Consider the following 23,737-nt stretch of genomic DNA (forward strand, 5'->3'; position numbering starts at 1 on the left):
TATTTACTGTCAAAAGTTCTAGAAAGGATCCTGCAATTTAATGTCTGTAATACTGAATGCTAGGTTTTCTGTTATTCTGTAATTGCCATTTTTCTTTACCAGGAAAATCTGTTGAAGTCCAACATATTTAAATTTCTCTGGTCATCCTGTAAAAATAACTCCCTCTTGTTTTTATTTGGTTACCAGGTAACGTACGTCCAGTAAAAGTGCTTGTTTTTTCCACCAAAACTGAAATCTCGCTCAAACAGAAGTCTCTCTGAAATCCCATGTGGCGTGTGTGTGTGTGTCTGTGTGTCTGTGTGTGTGTGTGTGTGTGTGTGTGTGTGTGTGTGTGTGTGTGTGTGTGTGTGTGTGTGCGTGCGTGCGTGCGTGCGTGCGTGTGTGTGTGTGTGTGAGCAGCAGGAAAACTGGAGCATGAGAGAGTAAGGAGAATTCTATGGATAGTAATGTTACCACAAAAAGTGTGTTGCATTGGAATACAGCTACCTTAGCGTTATCGAAAAGATACAAATAATGGTTTGTGTTTGTACATTTCCAAATTGTGCCAACAACATGTTGCCCACTTCACGTAATGTTCATAGACTATTGATAGGGACAACACCATCATCCCCTCCAAACGTGTTGACCTTGTAGAAACCAAGGACCTCGACATTAACCCCTCTGTCAGCAACTAGATACTTGACTTCCTAACCAACAGACCCCAGTTTGTTAGGATAGACAATCTTACCACCTCCACCCTCACCCTGAACACCGGTGTCCCGCAAGGCTGTGTGCTGAGCCTCCTTCTCTACTCCCTCTTCTTCACCCACAACTGCACTCCTGTGCATGGCACCAACTCCACTATCAAGTTTTCAGAAGACACGTGGTGGGTCTTATCAAAAACTATGATGAGTAGGCCTACAGGGAGGAGGTCCAGCACCTGGTGATGTGCGCTGACAACAACCTGGAAATCTGGATCCTGGATCAACACCAAGAAAACCAAGGAGCTTATTGTGGACTTCAGAAAGACTAGAGCTGACGTACACACCTTGTCCATATCAAAAGGACAGAGGTCAAGCATGTCTCCAGCTTCAAATTCCTGGGCGTCGACATCTCTAAGGCCCTCTCTTGGACCCTCAACACCTCGTTAATGGTCAAGAAAGCTCACCAGTGTCTCTTCTTAATGTGGTCTCCTCAGATTCTGGTGAACTTTCACCGGTGTGCCATAAAAAGCATACTCACCAACTGCATCACAGTCTGGTACAGCAACTGCACTGCCTCAGACCGGAAAGCACAGCAGAGGGTAGTGAAAACGCATCACCGGTACATCACTCCCTGAAATTGAGTCTATTCATCACAAACGGTGTCTGAGGAATGCACGCAGCATTGTCAAGGACATCTCTCATCCCAATCCCACGGACTGTTTACCCTCCTCCCCTCTGGGAGGTGCTATAGCACAGGTCGGCAATAGGCGGCCCGCGGGCCGAAATTGGCCCGCCAGCAATAATATCGGGCCCTTCAGAATAGCTATAATGTCCAAATTGAGAAACTACCACCACCTAAAGAATGCTTATTATACGTTGTTTTATCCATGTTGAGAGTGAATAACAGGTAGGCAGCGAGGTGCAATGTAGTGCTTGCTCAACATGAAAAAAATTGGTGGACAGCGCCTGGTGCTGAAATAACAAACAAGCCACACCACATGTGTGGTGTGAAATTAAAACATCAGTTCAGTAAGTCATTCAAACTTTATCTTTACTTATATATGACTGTGACGGCACCACACATGTGAACAGTAACAATGCAATTAAACTGAAGTCAAATCAGAGCAAAAAAAGCTGAATCTGCTTCAAGAAGATGCGCTACATTAGGTATATAAGGAATTTCAATGAGACATTTATTAACTAAATAAAAAATACTATTCGAATTTTAACCCTCTAAAGCCGGGCGCAACAGTAGACATGTTTTGTAAAACATTAAATATCTTTGGATTTGTTTGTGATAAAGACTTGCTTTATTGTATCGGAATCGATTGTCATCTCAAAGTTTAGTGCATCTCTCAGAGAATGTGCGGATGTAAAGCATAGAATCTTGAAATATCTAGATTGGTTGTTTTCTCTGGACTGCATCTAATCCGCTGTATCTATCCATTTATCATATATCTATGTCTGTCACTATAGCCAAAGGAAATGCTAGAAATGGTCACATGGACTGCGAGAACCAATGGAAAATTCCTATTGTTTCTCAATAGTCCAGTGCGTTCCACAGAAAGGGCCGTCAGATAGACACATTGGTTGCGTGCAGGGGCGTAGCTGTAGATTCTGGGCCCCCTGAAAGAATCCTTATGGGCCCCTAATACAAGCGAGCGCTCGTCAGTGCGCGAGCGAATTCTTTTTTGGCCATGTATTTTCTTTTTCTTTTCTTTTTAAGAATGTTTATTTAAAAAAAATTAAGCACATGTATAGTCAATTGGTCCTGTTGTTCAGCCTCACAATGCTATTGTTATGGTTTGACACCAACCCCAACAGCACGGCACAGACAGGTAGTTCAGATTTAGCCAAAAACCAGGGCGTATTTATTTCCAAAGTAACAGGGAATAGATGAAACAACAAAAGGTACAAGTGGGGAATGTTATGGGCGGAGCAGCCTGCGGCTCTGCAGATCGTCTCGGTGTAGAGAGGGTGAAGCAGCGTTGCGCCACTGCCTCTGCGGCTCTGCAGCTACTCAAGGCTCCAACTCGGGGAGGAACGGAGAGAGAGAGAGAGTTGTCAACAAAACAGCCAACGGAATACAAAGGCAGTCCAGTCCTCCTTAGCTGAGTCCAGAATAATCACACGTGACTTAATCTTCAGTGTTACCAACACACACGTTTAGCAGAGTCCAGTACAATCACACGTGACTTAATCTTCAGTGTTACCAACACACAAGTTTAGCTGAGTCCAGTACAAAACAAAAACGGCAAATCTTCAGTGTTACCAAAACACACAGAAAACAGAGAATCCAAAAGGTTCGTTCCAAAAACTCACCAAGGCGCAAATGCGCAAAGCGGGCAATGAGGCACAGCTCCAACGGATGACAGAGAAAAGCAACAGCGGCGACTTCCATAGACGTCCTGAAGAAAAACAGACGAGGTACAACACGGGGGGAACAAACAGCATCCAGAGGTAATCCAAAACGACCCGACAAAGAATCTTCTTCTTCTTTTTGGTGTTTTACGGCGGACGGCCACCATAATTGGGGCATTTACCGCCACCTACCGACCCGGAAATCGGGCCAGTCTTCCATTCTCCCTTCTCTAACCCCTACTCTAACTACCTAACCTACAAAACAATTACCTACAACCACACCGTTCACCATCCCTGTCCATCTACATCATACTATATACCCCACTCTCTGAATCACGTATAATTCAACTTCTAACTAACTCCCAACCCTCACCTCCATGGAGTGCAGCTAATGCTGCTACTACCTAATTGAGCCCCCCTCTGCGAGACACTCCTTGCCCCCTTCTGGCTGACTGTGGAGTCCTTGGTCACCCTCAGCCCCCTTGTTCAATTCCCTATCCACCTCCTCCCATGTCAGACCTACCATACCCAAATGTTGAACCGCTATCCTAACAATCATCCTTACTCTATCATTTCTACCCTCAATCTCTGCCGCAACATTAACCACCCCTGCCACGAAGGCCACAATACTCAATTTCTCCTCCCACACCCTCTCTCTATCCTCCTGCCCTACCCTTTCTGCCACACGCCCTTCTCCACACCCCTGCACCCTATCTTGACTTCCCTGTCCTACCCTCCTAGCCGCCTCCGCATACGATAACTTACCCTCCCTTCTAACACTCTGAACCACTACCTCCCTCTTCATCACCTCACACCCCCTAAACGCTACACTATGCTCCCCCCCACAACTACAACACTTCAGCTTCACTCCCTCTCCACACTTCCCATAGTCATGCTCCCCGCCACACCTAGCACACCTCTGTCCCTTCTTACATGAAAAAGCTATATGGCCAAACTCCTGACACCTATAACACCTAAGAGGACTCTGAACAAATTCCCTAACCCTAAACATCCTATACCCTACAAACACCACACTAGGAACAACCTTACCCTCAAACTTAATCACTACCGTCTCCGTCTCTATCCTATCTGCTCCCCTCTTCATCCTTTCTGCACTCTTAACTATGCCATTACGCCCATCCCTCCCTAATTCTTCCCCGACAAAGAATGATAGAACCCCAGAGTATATGAAGGGCTCAGGTGAGCTGATTACAACACACATCAGGTGCGTGACGGTAATTGGTACTTGACCCTTTGAAGTGTGTGGCGGCAACGGACCAATCCTCACAGCTATTTGATAGTAAATGTGTTTATATGTCCCACCCTCTGGCCTCTGAAATTGCTTTTAATTTGGGCCTCACAGGGTTAACCTCTTAAGCCCGAGATATACAGTAAAGTGTATATTTTCAGCATTACGTTTGTTTACCAATTATTATTATTATTTTTTTAAACATTTATTTATTAGTCATCAAAGGTACAGTTGGATACATTACACATTGAATGGCATATTTTGTATTTTCGCCCTTCCCCCCCTCCCTCCTGGGTTCCCACAGACATTGCAAAATTGATTCAAGGACTTTCTCAAAAAAGAGAATCAAAAAATAAAAGGGATACAGTTCACTTTTAAGTGCTGTTTTCTATAGCAAAAATGTATAATAATAATAATTAATAAAGAGTAAAAAATACACCTTTAGTCGGATCCAATATTTATGGCTCAAAGCCAATCTCCGACAATTAGCGCTACCTTGTGTCAAAATACAAGTATTAAGCATTTCAAGGACGTTGTACGAACCCTCCCCCCTCCCTCCCACCCATTTTCCCTCCCCTATCTTGCCCAATTCTACAAATACACAACAGGAAACATAGAACATACAAACACATATCTCTCTCACTCATCCTTCCTTCCCATGTATTTATTGATGAAAACGCATAATATGTTTTTTACCTATACATTCGGATCAGCAGTTCAGCACCTGAACTGTTGGTGGGTGAGCCTAGTAAAGGATGTCGCATTGCGTTCATCTTCAATGAATGAACCAATGCACTAGTCTACCAAAGAACCTTGAGTCGCACTAGGCTAGGCATATTTTCCCCTATTCTTGTGACAATGTTTTCTGATACTCAACATACAAAAGCTGTTACTTGTCCTGTCTCTCTGTAATCCCATCTCCCACACAAAGTCTACTCAAGCACACTATTAGGTTGACAGACACTTACATTTTGATGTGCTCTGTAGTATACAATCACTCCCTGCTTCGATATACACAGTACATTTCGCAGAGTAAATTTGACTCAAACTGAGGACATTTTCCTGTCAGTCTGTTCAAGCTGCAAGCTGCTGGTGCGCTGCTGTGCCGCCTAGTTATAGTTGAAAGTGGGGGTGCAAGATTAGTAACTGGCAGGCAAGGGGTGGTTTGGAGTGGGTCCGGCACGACCACCTCCATGGCAGAATGTTTTTAATTTAATGAACACCTGTACGTGCAATTTCCTGCAATATAGAGCACAGAACTGTCTCAAAATCCTATGGGATCCTAAAGGATTGCTATAGGGTTCCAAAAACGTATAGAGATTCCTATAGCATTTTTTTTTACTAGGGATGTTATCCTACACTTTAAGCTGTCTGATATCCCATTACCTGTAACTCTTGGGTCTCTTTCTCATCTGTAAACGCAGATATAAGTACTTTATTCTTATTTTATTATCATTATTTTCTTTCCAATTAAATGAAATCAGAAAGTGGTATATGATGGAAAATATGAAAGTCAATGCTTGAAGGAAAATGATAGTTGTGAGTTGATGAGACAAGGAGTGGCAGCTGTTTGCACATCTGTAATCAGAGGTAGCAAGGGAGAGCGAGCACAGAGGAAGAGAGCTAGAGGGAGAGAGAGACCGAGGCAACTAGTGCAGAGAGAGAGAGAGAGAGAGAGAGAGAGAGAGAGAGAGAGAGAGAGAGAGAGAGAGAGAGAGAGAGAGAGAGAGAGAGAGAGAGAGGGGGGGGGCCTGAGGTCTGGATCTTGACAACACCGTTAGCTAACATAAAGACTGTGACCTGTAATTCAAAGCAGCGAAAATTAAGAGAAGATGATGATTATAAATGTGTTTTATTGTATTGAGCATTGTAACTTACATGAAAGGTCTGCCTGCCACCACCACCAATGACAGACCGTCTTTACACACACGCACTCAGCCGGCAGCACCTGGCTGCATGATGGACTGTTGTGGGTGGGACTCGTGAGGCAGTAGATCAAACCATTGTTAGAGAAATGCAGGGGAGTCACAATCTATGGAAACTTAAAAAAACACCTGCTTGTTTCTTTTGTGACGTTTTTCTTTTAATACAGGCAATTATACTTCTGAGTCATCTACATTAACTTACTTTAGGATAATAATAAAACCATATTAATAAAAAGATAATAATAGTGTTCTCTGGGACCCCCCCAGTGCTGGGCCCTTAGAATCATCCTAATCTACCCCCCCCCCCCCCCCCCCCAGCTACGCCCCTGGTTGCGTGTAATGTAAGATAGGCCGATAAGAGAGAGGCGCTTGTCTCTGGTTTTATAATAAAATGGCAAACAGACAAAGGTATAATGTTCAGTGCAAATGTGTATGTCGTTTACAGTTTATTAGGCCACCTATGCAGCTCATTTATTTTGTCCATTATCTGCCTCTGCCACAAATGTATGTCTTAGTTATAAGGTGGTCTGTCACAGAGTTAAACTTTTTTCACTATCAATATATTAAATTAGCCATTGTTTTTGTTTCCGGCCCCCCATACAATGGCTTGGAAAAAATTTGGCCCTCTGCCCAACTTAATTGCCTACCCCTGTGCTATAGGAACCTCCACTCCAAGTCAAGCAGGCTCAGAAACGGCTTCTTCCCCTCAGCTGTCATCTCGCTGAACTCTGTACCACAATGACAGCCATACGATATACACTCTGAACTCTGAACCCCATTGCCTATACTCTAGGCTCTCATTTTCATATACTCTAGGCTCTGTTACCCATACTATACAAACTTTGAAAATGTAAATTGAAAATTGAAAATGGCCTATACTCAATTTATACCTGCCTACTACTTTCACTGTCTACAACTGCCTTACACTGTAATCATAATAATCACTACCTACCTCAAACTAGAGTCTACCCATATACCTGTATGATAGCATGTACAAGAATGCTGTATATACCATATACACATTTATATATTTATATTTACTATATATATATTTATCCACATCTGTCTGTAATGTATACTGTACGTGCATATAATCCTTTTTACATACGTGTAGATTCTATATAGGTACATATCCCTTACCTACTCTTACTAGTTATACCGCTGGCCAGTATGACTTACTACCATAGTGTATTTATACATGTATCACTGTACATAATAACACTGTACTTTACATACATCTGATTAGCACTATTACTCAGTAGTACTCATTTATATATTTTATATCCAGTTTAATCACCTGCACATTGTATATTGCTATTGCACTTTACTGTTACATCTGCACTCTGGTTAGATGCTAAACCTCTTTTTGTTGTACTGTACTATATAATGACAATACATTTGAATCTAATCTAATCTAATAAAAAAAAAATTGCTACTATGGGGACTAACATCATCACATATTAATACAGCTGGGCTCATTGGATCCACAAGAGTCTCGGATTTCCAGTCGTAGCCAATTCCAAGACTGGTTAGGGACCCTATACCCTTTTTAGAAAAGGCGAAAATAACACATTTGTACTTCATGCAAAAAGATGCACAAAACTGCATGGGGTTAGCATACAGTGGGCATTCCTGTAGAGGAGAGAGTCATGAGAACTAGGGATGCTCAATATTGGCTTTTTTACCGATACCGATATACCGATATTGTCCAACTCTTAATTTCCGATACCGATATCAACCGATATCAACCGATACCGATATATGTAGGGTTTCCCCCCCCAAAAAATGGAATAATTTCAGGTAATTAACATTACATATCTCTTGTTGTGGAATTAACACAACATTATGCATACTTTTGACAATAAATAAAATCTGAATTTGTTCTTACTTGCTTGCCTGGGTAAATAAAGGTTATAGAAATGTAAAAAAAAAAAATATATATATATATATATATATATATATATATATATATTGTTATTTTTTGAAAACCGATACCGATATTTTCCGATATCACATTTTAATACCGATATCGGCCGATAATATCGGTAGGCCGATAATATCGGACATCCCTAATGAGAACCCATTTACATTCCGATATCTTGAGGTGAGAAGTCATGGGTACCCTTAGAACCAATTTACATTCTGATATCTTGAGGTAAGAGGTCATGGTACCCTTAGAACTCATTTACATGCAGATATCTTGAGGAGAGAGGTCATGGGTACCCTTAGAACCCATTTACATTCAGATATCTTGAGGAGAGAGTCATGCTCCCCCTCGTCAAGATTTTGTCTAACCTTCAAGTTAGACAACCTCTAACCAACAACTTACAACCTCCATGACGGTTGTAAACAATATATACCAGAGGTTGTCTAGTTTCAGGGGTTATAAACTCTAGATTTAAAGACCTACCCAACCTGCTTTGGTCTTTAAGCTCTAGATTTAAAGACCTACTGTACCCAACCTGCTTTGGTCTTTACTGTAATAAGCTTTAGATTTACCTACCCAACCTGCTTTGGTCTTTGATAAGCTCTAGATTTAAATACCTACCTAACCTGCTTTGGTCTTTGATAAGCTCTAGATTTAAATACCTACTCAACCTGCTTTCGGCTTTAATAAGCTCTAGATTTAAAGACCTACTCAACCTGCTTTGGTCTTTAATTAATAAGCTCTATATTTAAATACCTACTCAACCTGCTTTGGTCTTTAATAAGATTAGATTAGGACAACGCTGTTATTTCTATTTTAGAACAAAGCTGTCAGTTACCTCTTTCCTTTTGTGTCCTCTTGGAAAAACAATCGTTTGTCCTCCTCTAGAACCCGTGTCTGCTCTCTGTCCCCCCCCTCTCTGTGTCTGGCTGGCAGAGGAGAAGTTACTGGCCGTGTCGCTGCAGGAGTCATACAGATCTTCGGATCGAGTCCGAGCTGCGCGCCGCTGGCTGCTGGGGCTGAAAGACTCAAAGTTGAGGGTTTTGTTCTCGAAGGCTCCTTCAACATTACAGAACATCCCTCCAAACTTCACCCGTGGTTTAGGGGATTCAGTCCCCAATCTGGACAACAAGGAAGAATTATCATCGTCCTTTGGTAAAAACTTCTTTTCTGCCATTTAGATAGATAGATAGATAGATAGATAGATAGATAGATAGATAGATAGATAGATAGATAGATAGATAGATAGATAGATAGATAGATAGATAGATAGATAGATAGATAGATAGATAGATAGATAGATAGATAGATAGATAGATAGATAGATAGATAGATAGATAGATAGATAGATAGATAGATAGATAGATAGATAGATAGATAGATAGATAGATAGATAGATAGATAGATAGATAATGTTCAGTAGCAGTCCTTTGTTTCAGCTCGACAATAAATGCGACAATAGTCTGGAATGATGGAGAGATAAGAGATGGGGAAGATGACAGAAGAGGAGGGGATGGGCAAGAAGAGAAGGAGGGAGAGAGCTAAAATCAGGTCATGCTGAGAAGAGGAAGACCAACGGAGCAACAGAGGAGTAATGAGAGATGACAGATAGGAGTCAGATAGTTATTATATAGTACAGTCTTATAGCAGTCAGTTGTATGCAGCTACAGTATATACCTATATGTAGTAGATATATACTCTCTTATTATTATATATCTTATCTTATATTATATACTATGGTTCAAAGCAGAGGGTAGAATCTCACTGTCAGGCACTAAGACAGGAGGAGACTATGGGAATGGAGAGTGGAGAATTGAGTGGAGTCTTGGTTGTAGGTTCTGAAGTGGACAGACAGGAAGGATGGGAAGGAAGAGAATCTGGAGTGGAGAGGGAAAGGTGCTGGTGGCTAGATGAGAGGAGCCTGTCTGAGAGTCCTCACTGTAATGGAGAGGCACCCTGTCAGCCCCCTAGCCCCTACAGATGGGTGTCCCCCAGAGTTCTGTCCTTGGACCCCTCCTCTTCTATCTCTAAACCAAATCTCTGGTTTAACATTATCACTTCTCATGCCTTCTCATATCACTGCTATGCCGATGACACTCAACTCATCATCTCCTTTACTCCCTCAAATACCCAAATCTCTGAACGGATCTCCATCTGCCTGTCTGACATCTCCACCTGGATGACGACCAATCACCTCAAACTTAAGAAAAAATTGAGCTACTTCACCTGCCAGTCCGATCCTCCCCACTGACCAACCTTCCAATCACAGTGGCTCCGTCCCTGACCGCCAAGAACTTCTCTGCTCACATCGCCTCAACAACCAGAACCTACAGATTCTTCCTGCGCAACATCAGAAGGATCAGCCTCTTCTTCAAGGTCCTTGACCTGGTATACCGTGCAGCGAGGGGAACGGCTCCCTCCTACCTCTGGTCAATGGTCTCTACAGTAACTACACACCCTCAAGACCGCTATGCTCTGCATCTTCTAAGACCCACTCCTATCCGAACTCCTGGGGGGGTCATCAAACCAAAGCAGGCTATTCTCGGTCCTCACTCCACAATGGTGGAAGAAACTTCCCACCACAGTCAGGACGGCTGAAACCACCACACTCAGGAGTCAGGACAGCTGAAACCACCACACTCAGGAGTCAGGACAGCTGAAACCACCACAGTCAGGACAGCTGAAACCACCACAGTCAGGAGTCAGGACAGCTGAAACCACCACAGTCAGGACAGCTGAAACCACCACAGTCAGGACAGCTGAAATCACCACAGTCAGGACAGCTGAAACCATCACAGTCAGGACAGCTGAAACCACCACAGTCAGGACAGCTGAAATCACCACAGTCAGGACAGCTGAAACCATCACAGTCAGGACAGCTGAAACCACCACAGTCTGGACAGCTGAAACCACCACAGTCAGGAGTCAGGATAGCTGAAACCACCACAGTCAGGAGTCAGGACAGCTGAAATCACCACAGTCAGGAGTCAGGACAGTTGAAATCACCACAGTCAGGACAGCTGAAACCATCACAGTCAGGACAGCTGAAACCACCACAGTCAGGACAGCTGAAACCACCACACTCAGGAGTCAGGACAGCTGAAACCACCACACTCAGGAGTCAGGACAGCTGAAACCACCACAGTCAGGACAGCTGAAACCACCACAGTCAGGAGTCAGGACAGCTGAAACCACCACAGTCAGGACAGCTGAAACCACCACAGTCAGGACAGCTGAAATCACCACAGTCAGGACAGCTGAAACCATCACAGTCAGGACAGCTGAAACCACCACAGTCAGGACAGCTGAAATCACCACAGTCAGGACAGCTGAAACCATCACAGTCAGGACAGCTGAAACCACCACAGTCTGGACAGCTGAAACCACCACAGTTAGGAGTCAGGATAGCTGAAACCACCACAGTCAGGAGTCAGGACAGCTGAAATCACCACAGTCAGGAGTCAGGACAGTTGAAATCACCACAGTCAGGACAGCTGAAACCATCACAGTCAGGACAGCTGAAACCACCACAGTCAGGACAGCTGAAACCACCAGTCAGGACAGCTGAAACCACCACAGTCAGGAGTCAGGACAGCTGAAATCACCACAGTCAGGAGTCAGGACAGCTGAAATCACCACAGTCAGGACAGCTGAAACATCACAGTCAGGACAGCTGAAACCACCACAGTCAGGACAGCTGAAACCATCACAGTCAGGACAGCTGAAACCCGCCCAAGTTTCTACTGTCGATTAAAAACACACATCTTCAATCAATATCTGAAATAAAAAAATTATTAAATAAAAAAACATTTGTACTGTTACCATATGCACTTTGCTACTAAGTAATCTACCATGCCTATATTACTATCTACTATGCTAATTATGTATATATACAGTACTACTATGCACTCAAGACTGTAGCACTTAAGTTCAACACTTGAATGAAGTTAGACTGCTTAACCTTAGCTGCCAGAGTTGTACCCTTCCTGCTTACTTGTTGTACATAACTTGTCCCTTTGGATAAAAGCGTCAGCTGAATTACTAAATGTAAATGTAAATGTAAATGTAGGTGAGAGGTGACTGTCTCTCTGTTTCTCAAGGCTTTCCGTTTTGTTTTGGTCTTTTAGGGCCACCAGGGGAAGGGGTACATTGCTCAGTGTTTACTTCAGTATGTTGAAAGTGTTTTCATTCATGTCGTTAGATGCCTATTTCTGGAGACGTCACATTGCCATGTCTTAGCTTTTTCTGAGACAGCGCCACTGCATGTCTCTCTCTGTCTCTCAGTAGCCAGGCAGGATCTATTGTCCCCATGGTAGGCTGTGTGTGTGTGTGCGTGTGCGTGTGCGTGTGCGTGTGTGTGTGTGTGTGTGTGTGTGTGTGTGTGTGTGTGTGTGCGTGCGTGCGTGCGTGCGTGCGTGCGTGCGTGCGTGTGTGTGTGTGTGTGTGTGCGTGCGTGCGTGCGTGCGTGTGTGTGTGTGTGCCCTCTGGCATTTGAGCATGGCTCAGTTCATCACATCACTGACATAATCAATGGTTCACTGGGCACACATCAAACCCTAACCCATCAAAACAATTAGCAGCATGGTCTCTCTCTCTCTCTCTCTCTCTCTCTCTCTCTCTCTCTCTCTCTCTCTCTGTGTGTATTCATCACAATCCTCTAAATTACGTCATCTTCAGACTGGTTTCACATTTACTCTCCACCTGTTCCAGTGTGTGTGTTTGTTGGTAGTAATGACACAGATACCTCCATTCATAAAAGTGTGCTTTGGGAATTACAGAGACAGTGAGAGAGAGAGAAACGCTGAAAGGTTTGTACTGGGCTCCACCACCATAGAACACATCAGTGTCTCAGGAGGTAGTGGCCGTCTGGACCTGCTCTACCTCCTGATACACTGTCTAACCCTAACCTTCAGATTACCAAATGACTGCTCTACCCCCTGAGACACTACTAACCTTAACCTTCAGATTACCAGACCACCGCTCTACCGCCTGAGACACTGCTAACTCTAACCTTCAGATTACCAGACCACCACTCTACCTCCTAACCTGAGACACTGCTAACTCTAACCTTCAGACAAAACATTGTATTTAAATGAGAAGACCGACTGACAGACTGAATGATTGACAGGCGAAAAAAAGAAAATAAAACTATTGGCACCATTTAGAGTACCTGATGTCAGGGTTAGCAAGAATATAATTTGAAAACTGAAGGGGAGTGAAATACTTGAAAAGGTTTGGAAAAATGTGCTGCTTTTGAATTACTTGTATGTACTACATGCATAAAGTATATACAGCGCACTGCTCAGTACATGGAGTATGGAAGATACTACATACATCATACTTGGAGGACCTGCACACCCAGGTGAAGTGACATAATACTAGTAATACCAGAAGAAGAAAACAGTTCAGTTGTTTCCATTTGCTAGCTGTCATCTGGAGGATATACTGATGGATATATACTGATGTCAGTTTAGCCAAAAACACACAAAGTATGCATCACTGGCCAGTATATTGTTGTTTTTTGTTTGTTAAATAAATCTTCAATGACCTGGAACTGGAAATGACATAGGAAATTACCTGACACAAAGAAATGTGGGATTGAAACGATCAGTTAGCAACAATCCACTCCATACTTCAAACATTGGTCCTTTCAGTCTTCACACAAGTGTCTTTCATGTACAGTATTTGCATACTAACAGAGCACATACTGAAGTATCACTTAGCATGGATACATACATACTGTTTGCCCCTGGAATAACTGAAGCCCAGCATAGAAGATTTGATATGATTGAGGATGTAGCTGAAACATTATTTTTAGACAACATACAGTAATTACAATATTAGTGTGAGGAGCTGTAACATTTAGACAACATATTTACAATATTATTGTGAGCAGCCGTAACATTTACAATATTAGGGTTAATGTGAGGAGCTGTAACATTCATACAATAATCAGAAACCAAGACTGACTGACTTGCTGGTTGGCTGACTAAATATGAGGGTAGTTCAGTAACATGTAAACACTGAGGTTGGGGGGGAGGCAGGGATATGCACAGGTATGGGCTATTGTTTCCCGGGCAACAGCCCGTTTACTCTGATTGGCTGAGTTGCGCCTCTGGAGAGCCTTTTTTTCTTTAATTTTTTTACATACAAAATGAACAAGCAGCTCCGCTGCAAATACAGGGAGGGGCAAGAAGGCGCAGTGACACTGCTGCCCCCCCTGGTGCCTCCACAGTTGAAAAACGTCCCGCTAAAGTGCCAATTTGTGTGGCGAAAACGAGAGGACGTGCCCCATTGGTGCCCTTCCAATGGTCTAAACTTGACCATGTGTCCCCACAGTTGAGAAATGTCACGCTAAAGTGCCCTTTTGAGTGGCGAAAATATTTTATACTTAATATATTTTTATATATAAAAGGGGGGGGGGGGGGGCCTTTTTCCAGGTTAGAGCAATAGCCCCTCCAAATGTCTGTGCACGTCCCTGGGGGGAGGTGTCTATTCAGTGGCCAACTCTACCACTAAACTCTCTCCTCGAAACTCAAACACTAGAATTTTATTTAGAACAAACATTTAGAATTATGTTTCAAATCAGCATTTTTGTGCTGAAAACCTGAAGCAAATCCAGAATGAGCCTGCTACTAGTGGTACGAGTGATGGGGCTCAGTAACCTCATTACAATAATACATCAGAGCTCCTATAGGTGGCGGTATACACATGAGAGCATGAAGTTCCCTGCACACTTGTAGAAGAAGATCATCTGAGTCACATGGCATTAGGCCTTCGAGGAACAACTCTATGTAAAAAGTGATGACATGACTGCTCGGAGGAAACCTCATTATCTGAGCCCAGGCATCTACAAACACCTGATTGGCTGTACAGTGTTATAAAAATACTTAATGTTGCCAAGACCTGGTTTCTTAGAATTCCCTGGTGTGGTGTCGGGTGTATTGGGTTAGTTGCCAAGTTGTGACCTTATACCATAAAAACAGAACACTGCCTCTCTGAGTTCTTGCTGTCCCAAGTAAAGTAGAAGTACAGTTGTGCTCTCTGAACATTTGGAAACAATTTGGGCAAGATTTCAGACTGACTGATCCCACCGTATACGTAGTATGTAGCCCTGTTTGTAATAAACATTTGTTTATACCCTGTACATATACGTACTGACATAGCTAATCCTAATCCTATCCTAACCCTGTTCAAATGAAGGACTCCTCTCAGTCACGTTCCAGCTCATTAATTTTCCAAATTACCCATAAACCCTGGCAAGAAAGGCCATACCTGAGGATTATATAAGGTTGCATACAATTTGAATCATGCCACATGCCTCAGGGGAGAGAGAGCACCTCTACAGGAGAACCCGCTGGAAACTGAGGGAAAGATGTTAAATAATGTGCAAGAGTTATGTACAAGAGTAGTTAGGGTTAAAGAAGCTAAAGATCTTTCCGGTGTGCTGCGCCTAGTTTTGGAGATGTCTGCTGTAGAGATGTCTGCCATCACTCCAACACAGTGGAGTTGAATGGCACTCAGTTTGTGGCACTTAACCCTTTCACTACCACACTACCAAACAGTTAACCCTTTCACTGCAACAATACAGAAGATTAAAGCACCAAAAATATTTGAAAAACTCAACGTCTCTTTTGGAATGACCCGGTTACTCAAGACCTTGTTGTGAGTTAGGGTGTGTTCACATCTGAAAGTCCAGGGATAGTCCGGACTTTCTAATTTGTCCGCACCAAATGTGAAAATGATACATTGTTTAATTTGGTCTGCGTTCACACTACCCTGTTTGGTGCGGATCTAATTTGTAAACAAAGGACATGCTGTCGCATCTATTGGACTAGTCTATAGCACTCACAAACGTAATCAGTTGCCGGCAGCGTAATGAGAGAGATACTATTATGAGCACGGGCCGGCGCTAGTCGACTAGAGAGGAGAGGAGAGGAGAGGAGAGGAGAGGAGAGGAGAGGAGAGGAGAGGAGAGGAGAGGAGAGGAGAGGAGAGGAGAGGAGAGGAGAGTTTGGGGGTCCGCGCGCGGCGCGAGTCTAGAGTAGAGAGAGAGAGGGGAAGAGAGAGACTGCGTCTAGAGAGGAGAGGGAGGAAGAGAGAGACTGTCCGCGTGCGGCGCCAGTCTAGAGAGGAGTAGGCTACTGTACTTCCTGGATTAGGTACTATAGTTCGATTGAAACGAACCGAGTCCCAACTTTTCAAGAGGACCATGGTTCGGTTGTTTGGTCCTCATTATAGTTCGGTTTGCGTTCATACCTGTACAAACCAAACGGACTATCGATCTAAAGGGACCATGGTCCACTTAAAGGGACCATGGTCCACTTAAAGTGGACCAAACAGAGTAGGTGTGAACGCGCCCTTAGATTCATGTAGGAACTGTTTTCTACCAAACTACATCCCGTTCATCATTCATTATTAATAATAATCACACCGAAACCATCTGGATGGATAGTTAGCATGCCAGGGTAAATGTGTTTTTATTTTATTTTGGATTAACTACTGTACCAATCCAACTCCTAATCCTAATACTAATCAGGATCAACTCTATGACCTTGTGTAACCGTCTAATTCTCGAGTCTAAATCTAGAGTCTAAATCCAGATACGAGTGACACCTGTGCAGGGGTGTAAAATACTTGAGTAATTGTACTTTGTTACAATACTTAAGTACTGTTTTGGGGGATTTGTACTTTACTCGAGTATTATTAGGTTTGTATACTTGTACTTTTACTCAATTACATTTAAAATGCAGACCTACAAAGTAGAAAGTACAAATCTCGCAGGTCCAACCATTTTAATTATATTTGTTTCTCTGGCCGAACTAACGTTAACGTTATTAATCCTGCAGCCGCACTTTATTTAAAAACAGCCAATCTTTGACTTTTATTTGAGTACGATTTTGAGACGGTACCCATACTTTCACTTAAGTATAATTTCTGGGTACTTTTTACACCCCTGTACCTGTAATGCAGCTTGTTGCCTTCAGATCAGATCACATGTTTTATTCCTGTCTAAAATGTGTTGTTTTTGTCGTCTATTTTCTATGCGTTAGGTAGAGCCCTCAATATTAGACACCAGAAACATCTCACAAAAAAATATTCTGATTTAACTTTTACTTCACTCATATAGATGCATACTTACAGTGGAAATGCCCAAATCCACCGCTTGACTGTTTTTTATTTTATATGTTCTTTCTTTGGAAAACGTAAAATATAGTTAAAGAGACAAACTGTCACTTTCCTTTTGTGACAAAAGATGTCATCTTACAGTAACTTAGTATGTGGATAGTATTACCCCTCTGGGCCGAACATTATTTTCAATGCACCCAATCTTTGAAGTAAGTTCATAAGATGTCCTTCTTGTAATACCCTCCATATTTTATTTCTTATTGTAATACCTTGAATATTTTATTTATTATTATAATACCCTCTATATTTCATGTATTATTATAATACCCTCTATATATTATGTATTATTGTAATACATTATATATTTGATCTATTATTGTAATAGCTTCTATATTCTATTTATTATTGTAATACTCTCTATATTGTATTTATTATTTTAATACCATCTATATTTTATTTATTATTGTAATACCCTCTATATTTAATTATTATTCTTTTTTAATTAACTTTCTGTTTTGTGCCCTTTTACCTCAGCCAAGGCAGTTATGTAATCAGTAAAAGGAAAGGCTGGATTACCATGAAATTTGCTGTGCACATTCATGTCTCCAACGGTCTTGGACGGGATGCCTATTGCTTATTAACAGCGGAGGAGTGCGCCGAATGCTTCCGCGTTTTCCCTGATTGGCTGCGACACGCCCCGCGGCAGGCGTGGCAACCGCAGAGCGGAGCGGCAGAGCTTGCGGCATTATTTAGCCGTAAACCGCCATGATTCTCATTCGAAGCTTAGCTCACCTGGCAGCGCGGCGGTCCTGCGGTCCTGCGGTCTGTTGGTTTCAAGTTTGAATCCCATCAATTTCTTTATTTATTTATTTTTTAACGTGTATTCTTTCGCCGGTTAAGGTTAGGCATGGTTAAGGTTAAGGTTAAGGTTAGGCATTGTTTCGGAGTTGGTTAAGGTTAGAAAGGTTAAGTTTAGGCGCTGTTAAGGAGCTGGTTAAGGTTAGAGTTTGTCTTAGAGAATGGCAATATTCTTTCTATGGTTAAGGTTAAGGTTAGGCATTGTTAAGGTTAAGGTTAGGCATTGTTTCGGAGTTGGTTAAGGTTAGAAAGGTTAAGTTTAGGCGCTGTTAAGGAGCTGGTTAAGGTTAGCGTTTGTCTTAGAGAATGGCAATAGACAGCCTATTTCCGCACTGCCGCTCTCTCGCGCTGCCGCGGTCACATGGTCACATTGTCACATTCTTGCACTCCTCCGCTGTTAAAAAGCAACACGCGGACGGGATGGGTTAATCGCAGAGACGAATCGCATCGGCGATCCTACAAGAGACAATGCATGCGTGTGTGTTCCGGTGTGTGTGTGTGCTAACCGTGTGTGCTAATCGCTAAACGTTGAGGATAATTGCATGCCAATTAAAGACCTCTGAACAGGTCCTGCATTATTATTATATATTATATTATCATGTCTCCAAAAGAAGAAAAGAAGAAACCTATTGATTTTGGTGACCCCTTGACCTTTCCTCTAGCACCACCATCAAGTGAAAATGTTCAAATGAGTCCTGACCGGTTTGTCATACAGTCACAAAAATGTTTTGTCAGGTTTACAGGTTTGTTTTATTTCTCTGTTTGTTCTAAAACACAGAACATTTAAAAAATAAATTGGAACGCACATGTGTATTTAATTAATACCTGACTCACTATTTTTATAAGGGTTAGGGTTAGCCAGCTTCCAATACCAAAAATAATCATGACAAATTCAACAATACCATGAAAAGTGAAGCATGTCTGTCTGCTAGTTAAAGCCATGTGAATAGCATTGTCAAAGAATCTACAGTGTTTTTTTGTTTTATACTGTATGTACTGTAAACGTTGATTGTTGTGGAAATGGCTAAAAATCTGCCACTCCAATCATGCCATAAAGGAGAGCAATAGATTGTCCAGGATGGACTGTGGACACCATGTTGCTCCCTCTTACCAGAGCCATATAGATAGAGTTTGTCCAGGTTGGACTGTGGACACCACGTTGTTGCCTCTTGACTAAGAAATCATGGAACATTGTCCTCCATGCATAACATCACCATAGTGAGGTGACCAATATAGCTGCTGAAAATCAGCAACTGCCCTGGAGCAGGGTTATGGAGCCAATATGGTTGCCAGTGGCTAAATTCTTTCAGGGCACTTTAACTTAAAAAAAATTAAAAAAAAGTTTTTGTTAGAAATAGAATTTGTTTGAATCAGAATTTAAATAGTTAATTTTGTTGCAGGTATTCATTGGGTTTGTTTAGTTTCATATAGCCAATTGAAGAATGAACCATACTTTATAAATAAAGCCACGTGACCATGCATGCCTGTCATTTATTTTACAAAATATGTAATCCTAACAAACATACTTGAACAAAGAGCATCTTGTCATTTCCACTTTGGCTTGCAGACATGTTACAAAATACAGTTTAGGCTGCCCAATTCAGTGAGGGTGATTAAGTATTTACTGTTTACTGTTTCCTTAATTATGCATGTGATCTAATGTTTGTTTGTTTATTAAGATTACATTATTTGGCCCTTTTGGACATTTCCAACAAAAACTGACCAGCTTCACAAAATGGATGATTTCTTTGACTATGTTCCTTCCTTCTCTCTGATTGTGTTCTCACCTCAAATGGACCACAACAGAAGCAACTTCACTTGGAAGCAGAGCGAGACCACCTCCCACAGGTGGAATAGGGAATGTCTGTTTGGTGTAGTCCCAAGTTCTATTGGTGTTCTCACCTCCCCATATGAACTGAATAACGGGGTAAAACAATCCAGAGTTTTATTCAACTGGATTAAACAAGCCAGGTGTGAAAGTTACGTAAGAGCTTTGCTCTAGAAAGATGATTTTTCAGGATGTGGGTGGATCCGTGATTAAAATATTCTTCAGTGTCTTAAAATTCCAAGAAAAGTTAAGGCTTCTATCTGAAGTCTGTGTGAAATTCAGCACCATCATGATCATCATTATTCAGCTAGTTAACGTTAGCTTAGCAGGTTAACTTAGGCTGTGTGTCCACCATAGATATTTTGTTGAACTGTTAACTATGTGAGCTGTCCAATGTAGAAGCAGTAGTTTGCTAGCTGTAGTAGGCTTATACATCAACCTCCACCACCAGAGTCCTATTTTCACCTGGTTTTCAGTGCCTGTAGCTAGAGAAAGACTGTTAGCTAGAAGTACCATTTGCTAAGAAAGAGGCTGTGAGCTAAAACAGAAGAGCTGCTAGCTATAACATAAGAACTGCTAGCTAAAACAGAAGCACTGTTAGCTAAAACATAAGTACTATTAACTAAGACAGGAGGGCTTTTAGCTAAGACATAGACTGTTAGCTAAAACAGGACTGTTAGCTAGAAGGGCTGTTAACTAAAACAGAATAACTGATAGCTAAAATAGAAGAGCTGCTAGCTAAACAGAAGTAGTATTTACTAAAACAGAAGAACTGTTAGCTAAGACATATACTGCTAGCTACAACATAAGGGTTGTTAGCCAGAATAGTAGGGCTGTTAGCTCAAACAGAAGAGCTGTTACGGCAGCTAAAACAGAGGTACTATTAGCTAAAACAGAAGAGCTGCTTGCTAAAACAAAGGTACAGCTAAGACAGGACGGGTGTTAACTATAGAGAAGTTGCTTGGTGGACACAGGGCCTTAGTTAACCACTCCTGTGAAGAGAAACTCTTCCTCCAGTTTCCATGGAGGTGTCATGTGACTGTCAGTCAAAATAACATTGAGCCTGTCCCTCCTTGCAGCAACTCAATGGAGTTCTTGATGATGTCATAGCACTGAGGCTGCCTGCTTCCCACAGGATAATGTACTGGGAAGTTCTTGACTCTGTAGCAGTGAATCCAGGCCACCCTCCGCTGAACTGCCTGGTGATAATGTTTATTCTGCTGTCAATCCATGTGGGGGCAGGTTAGGTTTAGGATTAGAGGTATCCAGGGTATCTGGATACCTGTCTGCTTCTGGAGACTCTCTGGCTCTCTAGCACTGGCTGTGATGTAAACTCGATCCCCACTGGACCCAAAGGCAGCTGGGATGGGACTGACTACATCCTGGACTGAAAGCCTGCTGACAAAACAGGAGACAAAGAGACCGGAGAAAGAGAGTGAATGGACAGAGGGACAGGAAATAGAGAGACATAGTGAGGGGACAGAGAGACAGGAGACAGCGATTGAGGGGAAAGAGACAGGGGATAGAGAGACAGGAGACAGGGAACAGAGACAGGAGGCAGAGAGTGAGAGGGTAGAGAGTAATATGGTTATGTAAAGATACTGTGTAATAGGGTTATTTAAAGTTAAAAGGGTTGTAGTAATAGGGTTATTTTTTGTAATCTTATGATGTCATCTGGGCGCAGTGGTTAAAAACATTTAATCTCAATCAGATCTGATCAGATTTTGAAATCCCATTTTTTGTTATCCAGGATCAGACAACTCGGCCAGATTTTGTCCCGGTATTTAAAAAGCAATTCAGGATAGGATCACCCTGATCCAGATTCCGACTTTTCAAGATCCTGAATATCAGTGCTTGCTTTAATCATACCGATCTCCATCTTTGGATATGAAAAATAATACAAGGAAGACAAGAGACCACATTGCAGAGACATCTAAACAAATTTATTATATTTTTAAATACATAAAGGACATAAAATCATAATAGAATTATGGAAAAATACTCCCACTAGGGTAACAACAAAAAAACATTCATTCATTCAAATGCGTGCTTTGAGGAGCTGAATTCGAAGTGAGGTTTCAGTTTGCTGAAGGTGATGACAGATGATGGATTTATTTTGTTGAAGATATTTTTTCTTTAAAATGTCTAAATTGACAATCTTTGTTGTGATACTTTTATGAGAATACACATTTATGTCAACAAAATAGGCCACCACAAATATGACCAAAAGAAATTAAATAAAATAAAATAGATTTGCCATGAAGGCAAAACATTTTGTAGTATTTCAGTTAACAAACTTTTCCTTATTTATATTGTAACATATTTTTTAATAAATTGTATAGTACATTTTGCTCTGGTAATGCACTGGAAATTCACCCCTCTGGTAGGATCAAGATAATCCCTATTTTTGGGATCAAACTGATCCCAATCCTGTGTTGTCGGTTTGAACTACCCGTTTTGAAGATTTTATCCAGATTAAAGCTTGGATTTGATTTCCTGATCTTAATCCTAATCCTGTTTTTTGGTTTTGAACTACCCAAAATCCTGATCCGATCAGATAGGGATTAAAAGTGTTTAACTACTGGGCCTAACTATCTGTTCTATGAACTGATCTTGCAGTACTTGCAGCACGTTTTTAACCAACCGATTACATTCCTGCCCAACCTCAGATTACAGATGGATTAGTGGACGTATTACAACGTTATTGCCTGTTGTTGGTTAGCTGGGAACCAAGCTATACCAACATCAAGAGCTGGATCACCACAGCCAGGCCAGTCTATCTCACTAGCCTGACTGCGTGCAACATATTGTCAATATACACCATTTACCTGCTGGCACAAACTGCGAGTCTGTGATTTAAATGGTCAGCTAATGTTGCTGGAAGGATATCCTGGGTCAATATCCTTACCTACTTTGGTGATCCTACCTCTATGTCCATCTGACTGAAGTATCCTCCCAAAGAATCAGCAACTACTTCAGAAAGCTACTGCTTTCCTTCAAAATGGCTGCCTTTCTTCTTCTGCATTTTTTTTGCAGAAATCAGAAACCCTCGTGCAACTGTGAGTACCTTTCAAATGTCTCTGCGACACTTGTACGATGAGCGTTTTGTTTCCGACCAGCGTGACAGACTTAATTGTGAGATTTTTCAATGGTCGTAGAAGGGACTGTGTATTCACGGAGCGATTAGCGCGTCCAACAATGTTGCCGTGATTTACAGTCCCGAAAGGGGCTACAAACAAAGCTCTCTTTTTGCTTGTTTTCGCATCCACGCCACAAGGGGGTGGCATTAGCCCTGCTCCTGCCTGTTAATCCTGGGCAGTGGTGGTGAAAGATGAATTTTTTTCCGTAGCCTCTGTTTCGGACTACGCTCTCTGATTGGCTAGGCCGTGTACAGCGAAGAAGAAAAGACCCTCTCTGACTGGTTTAGCTCCAAAGGGTCTCTTCCGCCTTGTATATTCTCTGCATTCTTTCGAAGTGGTTATGCTTAGGCCCTCTTTCGAAGTGGTTATGCTTAGGCATTCTTTCGAAGTGGTTATGCTTAGGCATTCTTTCGAAGTGGTTATGCTTAGGCCCTCTTTCGAAGTGGTTATGCTTAGGCATTCTTTCGACGTGGTTATGCTTAGAGTTAGGGTTAGCCAATCGGAGAGCGTCTTTTTCTTCTTCGCTGCAATCAAAGGGCGTCGGAGGCTACGGAAAGAAATCACGCGTGAAAGGCGGGAGGAAGCTTTCTCTTCCTCCCTTTGACCCCAAGGGGGAAGATGACTCTCCTTAGCTCTT

General features: G+C 42.1%; 2 protein-coding genes across 2 annotated transcripts in view; both read right to left on the bottom strand.

The window, feature by feature from the left end:
* The window catches only part of dpysl4 (dihydropyrimidinase like 4), a gene marked incomplete at both ends in the record, with an annotated part of 180,158 nt that extends 170,836 nt beyond the window's left edge, over positions 1-9,322 (bottom strand). The window contains one exon of the mRNA XM_084322447.1: positions 8,984-9,322. Coding sequence (XP_084178573.1) covers positions 8,984-9,322 — 339 coding nt within the window. The remainder of the gene's footprint in view (positions 1-8,983) is intronic.
* An 11,797-nt stretch (positions 9,323-21,119) lies between these two features.
* The window catches only part of jakmip3 (Janus kinase and microtubule interacting protein 3), a gene marked incomplete at its 5' end in the record, with an annotated part of 69,788 nt that continues 67,170 nt past the window's right edge, over positions 21,120-23,737 (bottom strand). Inside the window, one exon of the mRNA XM_084323080.1 lies at positions 21,120-21,355. The remainder of the gene's footprint in view (positions 21,356-23,737) is intronic.

Source organism: Notolepis coatsorum (assembly GCF_963971535.1).
Source record: "Notolepis coatsorum genome assembly, chromosome: 10".
NCBI lineage: Eukaryota > Metazoa > Chordata > Actinopteri > Aulopiformes > Paralepididae > Notolepis > Notolepis coatsorum.